Source organism: Branchiostoma belcheri, unplaced genomic scaffold (genome assembly GCF_001625305.1).
Source record: "Branchiostoma belcheri isolate BF01 breed outbred unplaced genomic scaffold, Haploidv18h27 scaffold37, whole genome shotgun sequence".
NCBI classification, from domain to species: domain Eukaryota; kingdom Metazoa; phylum Chordata; class Leptocardii; order Amphioxiformes; family Branchiostomatidae; genus Branchiostoma; species Branchiostoma belcheri.
In genome coordinates, this window is record NW_017803987.1 from 2,318,763 (window position 1) to 2,332,331 (window position 13,569).

Here is a 13,569-nt window from a genome sequence, read left to right on the forward strand (position 1 = left end):
TCACCAGACTCCTTTACAGGCTGAATAATTAGTAGAAATTGGCCTAAAAAAGGGACATACTAGTAACTGACCAGGGAAATTAGAGGGTTAGATGCAGGCAAATTGGACCCTCTATGGCCAGCAAACTACCCTAGTCAGTTATGTCCGTTTTAGGCCGATTTCTACTATTTATTTATTCAGCCTGGAAAGGACACTGTTGCATGCGGTGTCCCGCGTTATGGGGTATTAATTTTCCATTATCTCTATTGAGTACACCTTTGTGCCACGTGACTAACCCGGGACAAAGGAAATATACACAAAAGCTGACACGCCCAAATGACTAACGGGTCATCATGGGTGTGGTGAAAAGGTGTTTCTCAGAATTACTGTGAAACACTGATGTTTAATTCCATGGTTTGTCGTGAAGTGAGCAGGACATGTCATGGAATTGTAACGTTTTCATGACTTGCATCATGAATTTTTAAAAACGGACATCGCTGCAAGTATTCTTCTGTACGTTGTCAGCAATTTTACCCGGGAAAAGAAATTTTGGAGCGCGTAAAGGAATATTACGTCTTCATCAACCACCGGATTAGTCCAAGATGGGAGACGATGTGGACACTGCAGTCGGCCGTCTTGCCTTTTGGACCGTGCTATGCCTTTTTCTAGGAGGAGGTAGGTGGTATTTAATATTTACTGTAACTACAGTCTTACCTTTCCCAATTGCCATACTGATAAAGTATGATATAAAACCTGGAAATAATCATTCCACCGTCTAATTTCAATTGTATTGTGCAGTTTCTTTCATTTGGTCGCTGTAGCTCAAAATTTGGTCCAAATTCCGGCACATATTTGAATACTGAAATTTGATCTACTTGTTTCGGTCCCCCATTTTTAGATTTGTCACAAATATCATATGAAAACTTGTTTTACCGTTTGCTTTGAAGCTAAATTTGTATGTGCAGTTTCTCTGCCCTATCTATTAGATCGTTGTAGCTTAAATTTTCCTCCAAATTCCTGTTGCGTATTTGAGACTGCAATTTGTCCTACTACTGAATTCACAAAGTGATGCTTTTTAATATTTAAACGATCATACTGCAACATGGACAGGTCCCCGTCTCAAGCTTTTTGTTATTCTGTCGTGGGAATGACAGCTGGATTGTCCTAAAAAATGCTGAAAATAGAAAAGCCCCTCTGTGGATTGCGTGTCACCCATAGATTATGATGTTACAAAGGCAGTTGAGACTACCTGGAAAGGCACAATACACTGGTATGTCGCATCAACTGTCATACATTCCTTCCCAAGTGGGAATTATTAAAATATACATTTACAAAATTGGAGGCAGGAAATTAAAAGCTGGCAGCTAAGGAAGCGGCTACTTGTTCATGAAACAAGTAGTGTGGTGACATGTATCGCCATTTCCTTGAAAACAAAATTCAATGTGCGTTCAGTTTCTTGATATCGGGATCCTCTTTCTTCCACGCTCTGAATAATATATTGAACCATTTCGTAAGGCTAACGATTTGGCATAGAAGAGAATTGGGTGTTAATTGGACATTAGGTTTTGCTTTTGTCATATCCAGGGCTCAAAATCCCACCAGTACCATGCAGGTTAGTTGTAAAATTGGAGCTAGGCAGGTATTTCTGATGTCTACCTGCACCTAACCTGCACTAGTCCATGTACTGGGTATATGCAGGTTAGTTGTAAAATTGGAGCTATGCATGTATTTCCGATGTCTACCTGCACCTAACCTGCACTAGTCCATGTACTGGGTATATGCAGGTTAGTGCAGGTAAAATTGGAGCTGGCAGGTATTTCTGATGTCTACCTGCACCTAACCTGCACTAGTCCATGTACTGGGTATATGCAGGTTAGTGCAGGTAAAATTGGAGCTGTGCAGGTATTTCTGATGTACCTGCACCTAACCTGCACTAGTCCATGCACTGGGTATATATGTACATGTAGGTGTATACATGTACATGTACATGTACATGTGGATTTAATTTGCTGCATTGACAGTTAGGATTGCATGCATGCAAATCACTTCCGCTTGACGCTCACTGGGCAAGGCCATATCATAATATCAACAAAGCATGCTCAGCCGTGCGTTGCGGTACAGTGTTTGTGATTGGTGGAGCGGACTGAATCATATCACTTAGTCATAATTACTTCGAGGATACTTGACTGCAATGCGCATGCGGTCAGTCATGCATATTTTAGAAAAGCTGCTGAGCCTTTAAAATAAAAGCTAAAATTCCCCTAATTGCCCTATGTTTGTATGGTAATAACCAATGTGTTTTTGTTGCAGTTCTTATGGCGTTAACAGTAATAATAATGTCATACATATCAAATACATGTAACTGTCTCTAACTTTAAGCAACTAGGATGGTTTGTCTCAATCATGCAGGTGTTTAATATTAAATCGTTTTTTGTGCAATTGATGTTGCATTTTCATTTCTTAAATGCTACTTTTGAGAAGAACTGAAACAATTTTTGGTCATTATTTCTATATTTAGGAATGGTCCAGGCTGTAACAGTGACTGTCACACCTGTTGAAGACTTCGTGGCCAATGGGAACAGCTATAACTTCCGCTGCAACTTCGCCCTCGACGACCCCACAAAAGACGCCATCGCTGATTGGTCGTTCACCAACCAACAGGGCACGACGTTTTCCGATCTCTACAAGAATGCGGGAAGCCTTGGAGAGTACTTTCTTCACGGTTACGAGACTAGGGCTAGGTCAGTAGTGTTAAAGTATGGTACAAAACGTCAATTTTATGGTCATTTCTTTACAAAAGTGAGTTGAATCAACCCTACTCCATTCGGGAAGTGTAGGTATAGGTGCCAAAATATGACGCCTTGCGAGTGTGTTTATATAAAAAGCTTGCAACACAGCTGTCAGCCATGTTTGTTTACAATCTGGTATTTTGTGGTGGTACCTCAAACTGAGTGCGCCTGCATGGGCTGTTTTAGTGCCAACCATAAAAGTCAGAAATGTGAGACGCTTGTCCTGGATGACACATGCATGTCACAACAGTAGCTGCAGTTTAATGCAATACGCCAACTAGCGACTGTCTGCTCTATTGATCCTTATCATAACTACAAGTTTTGAGGCGTTGATGTCACCACCAGGTTTCTAGGCGACATGAGCGGCGGGAATGTTGAGTTGGAGGTGCGGGGTCTCACCACGGCTGACAGCGGGACCTACACATGCAGCGTCTCGGTACTGGGCGAGGGGAGGGCCGAAGCATCGATAGATGTTACTGTACTGGGTAGGTAACGAGCGGTGTTTGTTTGTTTGTTTGTTTCAGAAGCTAAGGCCGCTTTTCATTGAGGTCATGAGGGAAGAGATAAGGGTCAGCTGTCACATGTCAAGGACGTCATGTAACAAAAACACCTGTGAAAACACCCAGACTGCACCAAACCATATCCATTATAACCTGACTTAAGGTCCATGTGGAAACACAGACACACACACACATACACAGACATACCAAAAACAATACCTCCATTTTTCATGAAGTTAAATACCCTTAACATAAGAAGTCTCTTTGTAGTATTCCAAACTAGTAGTCAATCATTGGCTCACAGCTGCCAAAAGTTGAAGTTATAACTAACTTACGTAATATAAAGAGATTGACTTGAATTTTGTTGTTTGAACATTTCAGACCCCCCGGGTGTCCCCCTCCTGTCCATCAGCCCCAACCCAGTCCGTGAGAACCAGGATGTACAGCTGACCTGCGCGATGACGTCAGGAACCGCGCCCTTCACCTACAGTTTCCACGTCGATGACGTCATGCTGACGTCGGGGAGTTCAACGACCTATGACGTCACCAACGTCCAGAGGGACCAGCGGCGTTATACCTGTAAGGTGACAGATGTGCTGGGAGACCAGTTTGCGGCTACCAGCCTGCAAGCAACTTTGGACGTGCACTGTGAGTCAAATTTTATAACTTCCCATTGTTTTCTCTTCCATGCATGCATGCATAGAGGTACAGTCGCCATATTGTCTGGTTAAACCTTGAGTCAGATCTGTATGAGTTTGCGAGTGCACAACGGCATAGATATGTTTCTGTGACAAATTTACATATTCAAATTTACGAGGTAAATTCAAAGTGTAACCATCCAACATGGCGGCCCATATTTTAAAATATGTCATAATCATGTGAGTGCAAATACCTATAATCTTGCCTTTCTAAGACATGTTCGCATGTGTTTATCTCATAGTATCTACCCATGCCACCTTATGATATCGTGGACTTGTACATGTATCTGTTTTGTATAGATGGTATAACCGCATGCATGCAATATATTCCTCCGTACTACAGATATTGACACACCACAACTCGCACCAAGTAGTCCCGTCACAGGGGTGGAAGGAGACGAACTGAGCGTGGTGTGCACCGCCGAGGCAAATCCCTCCGCCACCCTCGAGTGGACCAAAGATGGCGCCGTCCAAGGTCAGGGAGCGACCTTGGTGAAGAACCCTGTCCAACGCAATGATGCAGGAACCTACACTTGCACAGCAACTAGTGCTGGGATACTGGGAAGCCCCTCATCTACCAGTACACAACTGGATGTGGACGTTCTGTGTAAGTTTGTCAATATAGTTTTGCTCAGTTTCTTCCTCTTCTCCAAACAGTGACCTCTGACCTGGTCAAAGACCTGAAATAGACCGTCTCTCACCATGGTAACTGGTTTTGGGTTACATAGTGTTGCAATCTTATAGTAGGAGGGATTTAGTCACCATCTGTATTACCTCAATATGAACAGCAAAATTCTGAGTGCAGTATAGTTTCAATTACATAGTTTTTAATGTTTTACTTTGGTCTATATTTTGTGTCAATGTTTAATTTTTTATGTCTTTTTTGTACCCCAATATAAATCTTCATTTGCAAAACCATAATATCATAGTATGAAAAGGTTTTTAAAATATTCAGAATGTCTATAATTTTGTTGTAAATACGTAGATCCTCCGGATGGCAACCCTGTCTGCAGCGTCACAACATCCGGAAATGACGTCATGCTGAACTGCGAATGGCAGGGCGGAAACCCAGCAGCGGAAGTGACGTGGGCACAGAGCGACGGCCAGCCAATCGGATCCGCGCAGCAGTCGGCCAACCAGGTGGCTGCACCTGTCCTGGCACACGACACGGTTTACACCTGCACAGCTGCAACACCAGCACTTAGTTCAGCACCAAGGACATGTACCGTTACTATTAGTAAGTAGGCAAAGTGCATGCTTTGTAGCCTGGTTACCAGACCTATTATAGCTCCCGAGTCCTAAATCCTCTATTTGCGGAGAGGATGTAGGACTCAGGAGCTATGATAGGTCTGGTTACCAGGCTATGCTTCGTTCGTTAGCCTGGTGTCCAAACCCATTTTAGCTGCCGAGTCTCTTTTGAATTTCGTACTCGCGCATACACGCACACTTTCCATGATTTTCTAGCCTGGAGTCCAGTCTTCTTAGCCACTCCCCAAGATGCTGGCTAGCGCTATAGAGGATCTTGCAGACTAAAGACTGGACTCCAGGCTATGATTTTTTTTCCAAAGACTAATATTAGAAATAAGAGTGTTCTACACTGAAACAACCTTTCATAAATATATACCTACCTTCTAAACCTACAATTTAATACAATTATAGATGAAGTTTACCATATTTATTTAGCGTATATTACTCTTTTGTAGTTGCTTATTACAGTCTCAAAACCTTTTTTTGGACGAAGGTCGAAGATAGATTATAATCTATAAAATATGTATTTTCATTGCAGGTGTCCCGAGTGTAACAGTCACCCCCAGACCCGCGTCGACCGTACCTGCGGGCACACCCAGCCACACTCTGTCCTGCATGGTCAACCTAGACGTGCTCCCACCAGTCCAGGGGGTCTCCTGGACTGGACCTGCCGTCACTGCCGGCAGGACAACAGGTGAAGCTATAACATACGTGTTAGTTTGTCAGACCAAGGAGGTTTAAAAGAGGTTTTTAAACCTCCTCGGTCAGACTCATGCTTCCAACTGTTACGTTTACTGACATATTGTTTTTGCTCTGTTTCTCTGTTTCTCACATATCCTGGATTAGTCTTTGTCTTGATTGTATACTTACGTTATTATCTTTAAGTAGAGATAGAAAGTTAGATTAGTAGGTCATATAACTTCATTTTAGCATATAGTTTTATACCACTACATTCTGTACTCATCGTTCTTGTCAATGTCTGTTTGCACTCAGCCCTTGCAATAAAGAACTCATAAAGAGCTTGTTATTGTTGTCTCATATAAGATTGACCCTTTTTGTTTTCCAATGAATCCATGTTACAGGAGGTACCCTGGACACCCCAGATCTGACCATCCTTAACGTGGAGACAGCAGATGCCGGAAACTACAGCTGTTCAGCTGTCAACCTGGCCGGAAGTGGCAGCGATTCCCTCACCTTGGATGTCCTTTGTACGTTCGATACTTTATTTATATGTACTTTTCTGCACATATAATACATTGAAAAAGTGTGTGCCTTGCAAAAAAATCAGTCTTTACGGACACCTTAAACAGTGCGTAAATGTTCCATTTCATCGTTTGCACATTTACGCTTAAAGACATTTCGTTAGCTACTTACCTGTACTGTACTATGTGCATTCCGTTGGTTGACAATTTTCCGGTCACTGAGCTTGTAATAACAATAGCCTGGACCTGACTGATCCATCTGGTAAATTGCTTTGAAGCCGACCAGCAAAGTTGTTTATCAGCGAAAGGTTGTAATTTCCTTTTTTCAAACGTAGTCGTGAAAACAATGTGAAAAGACGGTGTATCTCTTTGGATTTCTAAAAGTAAATCATACATTTATCTTCTTTAACAGATGCACCTATGAGTACTGCCATCACCCCAGCATCAGCGGAAGAGAAAGAAGGCGACCCTCTCACCCTGACCTGCACCTCGGACGGTAACCCTGTCCCCACATTCACCTGGAGCAAACAGGGCGGGGCAGGGCCGCTGCCGGCCGGGAGCATGGTACAGATACAGAGTCTGTCACGGGAAGACGCGGGGACGTACACCTGCACGGCAAGCAACGGGATTGGCAACCCACAGGCGGCTACCAGTACTGTGGACGTGCTATGTGAGTGTCCATCAATTATAGGTTCTGGGTATAGAACTGTCCTATCTTTAAGCACATCTTTAAGCGAAAACGTTCTGTTGTCCAACTCCAGTAAAGAAACAGACATTTAATGCATGTTTTATGGTGTACTTAAAGATGAAATGTGAACAGTGGGCGGTTGAGGCGTGTGTGTCTGTTCAGACAGTAGGTTGACAGGGTGGGGAAAAATTAACAGTCAGACTTGGAAAAAGGGAACATGAAAGTCTCAGAATCTGGTCAGCAGCCGGTGGTTGTCATGAGGGAATTCAGGAAGCCAAGGATTGCATACTACAGATTTTGAAATCATGTAGCAATGGCAAAACGTGTATTGTTTTACCCTGAAGTCAATGGGCGCCGCCATGTTTTTTGTACATTTCCTTACACAAGAGTTTCCCCCCTTCTCTGTTCTAGATCTTGACACACCAACCATCAACACAACTTCACCAGTCACCTTGGAAGAAGGGAAGTCTACGGCCATCCAGTGTTCAGCAATGGCCAATCCAGCAGCCAGCTTCAAGTGGCGCAAGGACGGAAGCGGTGACCCGGAAGTGAACGGCAACATCCTGACGTTGTCCCAAGTCAGCCGGGACTCGGAGGGAACATACACGTGTGAAGCTTCCAACACGATGAAGGGAGCTCTGGAGACAGAAGAAGTATCTGTGAACTTAGTCGTGAATTGTAAGTAATACGACATTTGAGTGTATCCTAGCTTTTCACTAAGATGTTGCTTCATCAGGCATTCACATATTTATTGTCCATATCTGTGACCTTTTATAATTTGATCGGGAAAGACCTCATTTCTGCAATACCTTTTTCTGTGCAGCTTTTCGTCACTGAGCACGGTCAATGGTCCCTAAAACTGCTTATCAAATGATTTATTGAGGCCCGTAACCAATAAGTGGTTGGGTCAGTCACTCTGACGAAGGATGGAAGTTGAAAAATTCATTGTTTCCTAATTCCTAGTGTTGCAAAAAAAAACTTGTGTATGTGTAGCTTTGTTACATGTCTTTTTGTTTGTCTGATACTTTCTTTATTTATGAGGGAGCAAAGCATGACTTTCAATTAGTGAAGTCGATTCCCCAAGGATCGATACTAGAACCCCTTCCTCATTGCTATACATGTATGCCAGAATGCCCTTTTCACATAATTTGATTTTTTAAAAATCTCCTTTCTTTCTCCAGACCCAGCCAGCGTCACCGTCTCCTCCGCCATGGTGACAGTAGATGAGAATGATGACGTCAGCCTGAGCTGCACTGCTGACAGCAAACCGCCTCCAACCAGTTTCACCTGGACAGACACGAACGGAACACCCCTGGACAGCCAACGTGATGGTTTCACCCTGCAGGCTACCATTCCGGATATTACGTACCAACAGGCCGGAAGTTACACCTGTACAGCAAGCAACGGAGTGGGGGATGCTGGGACTGCTGAAGTTGACGTCATCATTGAATGTAAGGCTAGGTTTAAATTTACTACTAAATCTGTCTTGAGCATGCCTTGAAAATAACCTTATAATTAAGAAAAGCTCAGAACCTCATTGGCTTTATAGGAAGAATTGACTATCATTAGTCGTTTAGAAATGTGTGTGGTCATAAAGAAAAAGACATGATTCCAACTTGGACATAAAACACAGAAGATTGTTTCAATTGATGTGAACATTTTTTTACCAAATTTCAACATGGACAAACCAAATGAACAATGGGCGAATATTACTTAGCTTTAATTACTTCTTAACGGATTTAATAATTTGTAACATTGTGTTCCCCTAGATCCTCCGAAGTTTGACCACAGCCGAGACCCGTACCCCGTCGCCACTGGTGCAACCGTAGCCCTACGGTGTTCAGCATCTGCCGTACCCAATGAGATCACATTCTCCTGGTCACGTGACGGGAGCCCCGTGTCAGACGACCGGTTCACTGTTACCCAGCCTGCACCAGGCGCCTCCCTCCTCACCATCAGCGGGGTGCAGGTGGAGGATTATGGGACATACCGCTGCACGGCGACCAATCAGAAAGGAGAAGAATCAGACAATATCGTCTTGCAACCATACGGTATGAAATTTCAGATAAACTGCTTTGTGTATACACAACAAAATCTTCAAATGTTTCAAAAACATTCAAAACCGATGTCTTCAAAATATGTTGAGATGTTTTGGTCAGATAAGTAATCATATATGTTTGCTTTGTTTGTACTTAATCAATTTAGTACAATTTTTATGGAAAATTATCACTTTTTATCAACCCATTATCCATGAATAGACATTTACATTTTAGCCAACAAACGATTTATTAGAATGAAAGGGAATTAAGTTGCTAGTTTTATGTTCATTCTTCCACCAAAAACATCCACACTAAGAAGCCTTATTTCGTGATCCCATCCCAGGTCCCCCTCACCAACCGACCGGGTTGCAGGTCTTGTACAAGGACGCTGATTTTAAAGTCAGGATGCGCTGGACCGGCGGCTTCAATGGCGGGCTGCCAACCACCTACACCATACAGCTGCGGAGCAAGGGCTCCACCGCCTGGAAAGACGTGGGGACGCAGCAGGAAGGTATCTGTATCTCACAGCTTTATTCACCGTTTTCTTCATTCCCAAGATGCATAGCGCCAGGGGAAAAATTCCCAGGTTGCATAGCGTCAAGGGGTCGATATCTGACATACTGTTGATGTTTAATATACAGCTTGTTTTTAAAGTGTGTTTTGAAGAGTTGGAACATTTTGCGTGTAAAATAAGATGACATGCTACAGGTTAAATTTAACAACAAATAGAGTTTGACATTCTTGCATTTTTCATAAACATCATCATCACCATCATAAACATGGAACGTCTGGTTTATAACGTTGGTAACGGTATAGATAGAAGATACAACTATTGCTCAAAATAATTTAACAAATGTTGTAGTATATAGATATGAAGGGAGCAACTGTCATTCTGTTGGATTCTATCATCAACGAAAGTCTGTTTTGTTTATGCAAGGTATGGATGAAAGACGACGCACTTTCGAGAAGACCGTTGATCTGAAGAACGAAGACCCGGGAGACTACTACCTCCGGGTGACAGCCACTAACAGCGAGCCGGGACAAGCGTCGTCTGACTTTGTGGACTTGAGATTGGAAGGTACTGTAAACCGTTAAACATACACACTGGTTTCATGTTCCTGTCTGTCAATGCTTTCTCTTCCTTTGTGTTACTATGGTTGTTTCAACCGCGGACTCAGCACACCGCGAAATTTATAGTCATCATTGTTATTGCAGGTCGACAACGGCTCTACGGCACCCTTACATCAGACCAAGAGTGGGAAGAGGCGCTTGGAGATCCGGCCACATCCAAATACAAAGACGAGGCCAAAGGTTGGGAGAAAAACGTAAGTACCAATTTGTTACCAATTTAGGAGGGGGTTTGGTAGTTTGTTATTATTTCATTCCTTTGTTGGTTTCATTCTTAATGACTTTGTTAATTGTTTGTTTTAACTTTTCAGTTGGACATGGTCTTCGACCGGTTCATCGGATATGAGGAAACAAAAGTATCTAGCTTCAGGTAATTACATTTCATTACTGTAAATACTGTACATTTTAGCATTTGTCTTCTCTGTTGTCACGACCAGTGCGTCGGATTAGCTCTTAAATTAGCAAAAAGTGGATCGAGAACACTTTCCTTTTTTTCTTAGTTTCCAGGTGGGTAGTTTTGTGACGGTTGTGTTCTTGTTTCCAGGTCGGGTAGTGTTGTGGGAAGTTTTGTGACTGTCGTGGCCGAGTCGGAATCTCAGGCCGCCATGGACGCGTACAGAGCACAGGTGCAGAGAGGAACTCTGGGTAACATGACGATCATTCCCGACGGCTCCACCATTACCGACAAAGAACCGATCACAAGTAAGTTATACAAGTCATGTACATTCAGAATTTATACATGTGCATATACTTGATAACTTTATTTTTGTGAAAAGTTATACTTTTACAGTGATTTTTTTTTAATAATGTATCTCTTTTGTTTTTCTCCACTCTTCCCTTGGACCTAGGTGAAAGAATCGGTGAGTGACCTTTTGATTTCGACTTTTTCGTTGTCATTCATGATCATTAGCATCATAGATATAATTTATATAACACATTTCCAACGATCTCCAAATTCTAGCACATTTTGTCCTTCATAGCATACACCAGGGCATACTTGGTTAGACCGATGTCTCTTTCAATCATTGTCAATGAAGTAGTGGTCGTCTATCTTAGACCTTCATGAAATATTTAGATCTTGTTTGATGGTGACTGTGTCCTCTTCTTATTCACCATCATGGTGTCTACAAGTCTTTCTTTATCGTGCAAGTGAAACAACATTAGCTGTCAAGGAGGTCATGTAACGGAAAACAGCAAGGGCTACAGGATGTAGACGTGACTAATGACTTTTCCCTCTCAGACAGACTGAACCCAACCATACCCATTACAACCTGACCTAAGGGCCATGCAGAAACACACACTAACACACACACGGACACACCAAAAACAATACTTCCATAAAAAATATTGTACCTTTTTCAAATACTTAACAACTCATAATTTTTCCAATAGGCCCAGGTTTCACCAACGTGACTTTGTACAACTTCTGGAAGAGCCCGTTGGTCCTGGCCATCATAGCAGCCGGAGGAGCGGGCATCCTCATTATCGCTCTCATCACCACCATCATGTGCTGCGAGAGCAAGAAGAAAAAGAAGATGAAGAAGAGGAAACAGCTACGCCGAGATGTTGAAAAAGCAGAAGAGGAGGAGACGGCAACTGTAGGGGAAGACAACGTTGGGTTCGTAGATGATGCAGCGGAGGTACAAACGCAACTAACCGAATGCGATCCTCTGGCTAAAGACGAGGAATCTTATGAGAACATCGTCTTGCGAGAGAAAGACAACTTTGTCAGCACTCAGAATGGTGAAGCTTATCACCACAATGTAACTGATGAGGAAGATAATGTCCAAAATGATGATGATGGTGAAGATCGTCTTCAAAATGGTTATGGAAATCTTCCACGAAATGATGAGGAAGATTATGTCAACTGTGGTGAATTTTCCCCCCAAAACGACGGTGAGGATTTCACCAAAAATGATGATGATGATGTTTTCGAAGGAGATGATGAGGATGATGATGATGACGATCGCCCCAAAAATGATGATTATTATATTACTGGCCTCTAGATATACTTCTCTTTTGCATAGCCAGAGAATAACCTTAACAGTGTGCATTTAACACACTGATTTTGAACTGTAGGTCAGTGCTGTAGGTTCATGTTTAAGGTTGAAATGGATTGTTTTAGTGTTACTAACGTAATGGGCGATGTTGAATTACAGCAAAGAGTTGTGTGTGTTCTACGTACTAATCAATGTTGACATTAGTTGATACATTTTTTGGAACTTTAAAATTATATAATACTTTGTGATGGTATTACATGCATTTATATTGACCAGAAATAGTGGCTATATGTACACATATACATGGATATACATTACTGGTGACTACATTCTGAAAAACTTTGTTATAATGCATATTATTTCAGAGAATGGGTAGCTATATGTTAATTTTATTACTACCAACATCAGTTGATTTACTGATGCATGCCCAGATATAAAATAGCTGCTAACGTGAATTTGATTTGATATATGATTTTATTAGAATTATGACAATACAATACACGTGGGACACAGGCAGCTGTTGTTGGTGCCGTGACCCAAATGTAGAATATTACAGAACTCATAGCAATTGCACAAATCACAAACAAGATTGTCACAATAAATTCGATCTGAAACAGCATAATAAAATACAGCCTAACCACTAGATATAAGTGTCAGTCTAACTTGAAAATTGGTAACAATTGACTCTCATCTAAATAAACATATTACCAAGTGTTAATCATACCTAATATGTCATTCATACTAATTATGTGGTTATTTTATTGATATGATATTATGAAATTTATGTGGTGCAATTCTTTATATCTAACATTTACATCTTTCATGCTCTTTACTCTTTACATCTTTAATGCAATGATCTTTAGTGAAGATGTATTCATTTACAATTTCTAGTTGGATTGTTAGTATAGATCAGATATTGTATTCATTGCGTTTCTGATCGTTTTGACATAATAAAACATCTCAATTTCACAGGCTTGGTTTGTTTTTCATAGAGATGTAACACTAAATATACAATTAAGTCAGTGAGGATCACATGTGTCTGTACTAATTTATTTGCATGATAACGTTTGTTACAAGTAACAATCTGCCCCATGCTTGATGTGCAAGTTATACTGAACACTGCTTAGTCACTGTTAGCACAGCATGGAGCTGTCACTTCACAGCCCATCATTGCACAGCACAGGTGCCATGTTACTATTCAGACCACACCTCCATGCATACATTTGCATAATTAGCTGTCTGTGGCTGTGGCGTGCACAATATGCAAGTCATGTAACAGACTGCCTAGTCATAAGCAC

The 13,569-nt window shown here is 41.8% G+C and overlaps 3 protein-coding genes across 3 annotated transcripts; all 3 read left to right on the top strand.

Annotated features, from left to right (window-relative positions):
• Positions 1–613: 613 nt before the first annotated feature.
• LOC109476255 (hemicentin-2-like) lies at positions 614–5,955 on the top strand. Its single transcript, XM_019777139.1, has 7 exons — positions 614–654; positions 2,498–2,720; positions 3,114–3,253; positions 3,650–3,916; positions 4,310–4,573; positions 4,952–5,203; positions 5,753–5,955. Exons 2-7 carry the CDS (start codon positions 2,500–2,502, stop codon positions 5,953–5,955), a joined length of 1,347 nt encoding a protein of 448 aa, XP_019632698.1. The 5' UTR covers positions 614–654; positions 2,498–2,499.
• Positions 5,956–6,297: 342 nt separating this feature from the next.
• LOC109476256 (MAM domain-containing glycosylphosphatidylinositol anchor protein 2-like) lies at positions 6,298–9,271 on the top strand. The gene is made up of 6 exons (XM_019777141.1): positions 6,298–6,422; positions 6,829–7,086; positions 7,516–7,782; positions 8,286–8,555; positions 8,874–9,155; positions 9,264–9,271. The coding sequence occupies exons 2-6, from the start codon at positions 6,837–6,839 to the stop codon at positions 9,269–9,271; spliced, it is 1,077 nt and encodes a 358-aa protein (XP_019632700.1). The 5' UTR covers positions 6,298–6,422; positions 6,829–6,836.
• Positions 9,272–10,398: 1,127 nt separating this feature from the next.
• LOC109476346 (testis-specific Y-encoded-like protein 2) lies at positions 10,399–12,308 on the top strand. Its single transcript, XM_019777273.1, has 5 exons — positions 10,399–10,468; positions 10,583–10,641; positions 10,816–10,973; positions 11,120–11,131; positions 11,664–12,308. Exons 2-5 carry the CDS (start codon positions 10,589–10,591, stop codon positions 12,275–12,277), a joined length of 837 nt encoding a protein of 278 aa, XP_019632832.1. The 5' UTR covers positions 10,399–10,468; positions 10,583–10,588; the 3' UTR covers positions 12,278–12,308.
• The last annotated feature ends 1,261 nt before the right edge of the window (positions 12,309–13,569 follow it).

What these genes read in the sequence shown, in the direction of transcription:
- LOC109476255 (XM_019777139.1), top strand. Translation starts at nt 2,500, where the DNA reads ATGGTCCAGGCTGTAACAGTGACTGTCACACCTGTTGAAGACTTCGTG. An exon ending in GGTTACGAGACTAGGGCTAG is followed by an intron (nt 2,721 to 3,113) that starts GTCAGTAGTGTT and finishes TGTCACCACCAG; the next exon opens with GTTTCTAGGCGACATGAGCG. An exon ending in GATAGATGTTACTGTACTGG is followed by an intron (nt 3,254 to 3,649) that starts GTAGGTAACGAG and finishes TGAACATTTCAG; the next exon opens with ACCCCCCGGGTGTCCCCCTC.
- LOC109476256 (XM_019777141.1), top strand. Translation starts at nt 6,837, where the DNA reads ATGAGTACTGCCATCACCCCAGCATCAGCGGAAGAGAAAGAAGGCGAC. An exon ending in TGTGAACTTAGTCGTGAATT is followed by an intron (nt 7,783 to 8,285) that starts GTAAGTAATACG and finishes TTCTTTCTCCAG; the next exon opens with ACCCAGCCAGCGTCACCGTC. An exon ending in AGTTGACGTCATCATTGAAT is followed by an intron (nt 8,556 to 8,873) that starts GTAAGGCTAGGT and finishes GTGTTCCCCTAG; the next exon opens with ATCCTCCGAAGTTTGACCAC.
- LOC109476346 (XM_019777273.1), top strand. Translation starts at nt 10,589, where the DNA reads ATGGTCTTCGACCGGTTCATCGGATATGAGGAAACAAAAGTATCTAGC. An exon ending in ACAAAAGTATCTAGCTTCAG is followed by an intron (nt 10,642 to 10,815) that starts GTAATTACATTT and finishes TCTTGTTTCCAG; the next exon opens with GTCGGGTAGTGTTGTGGGAA.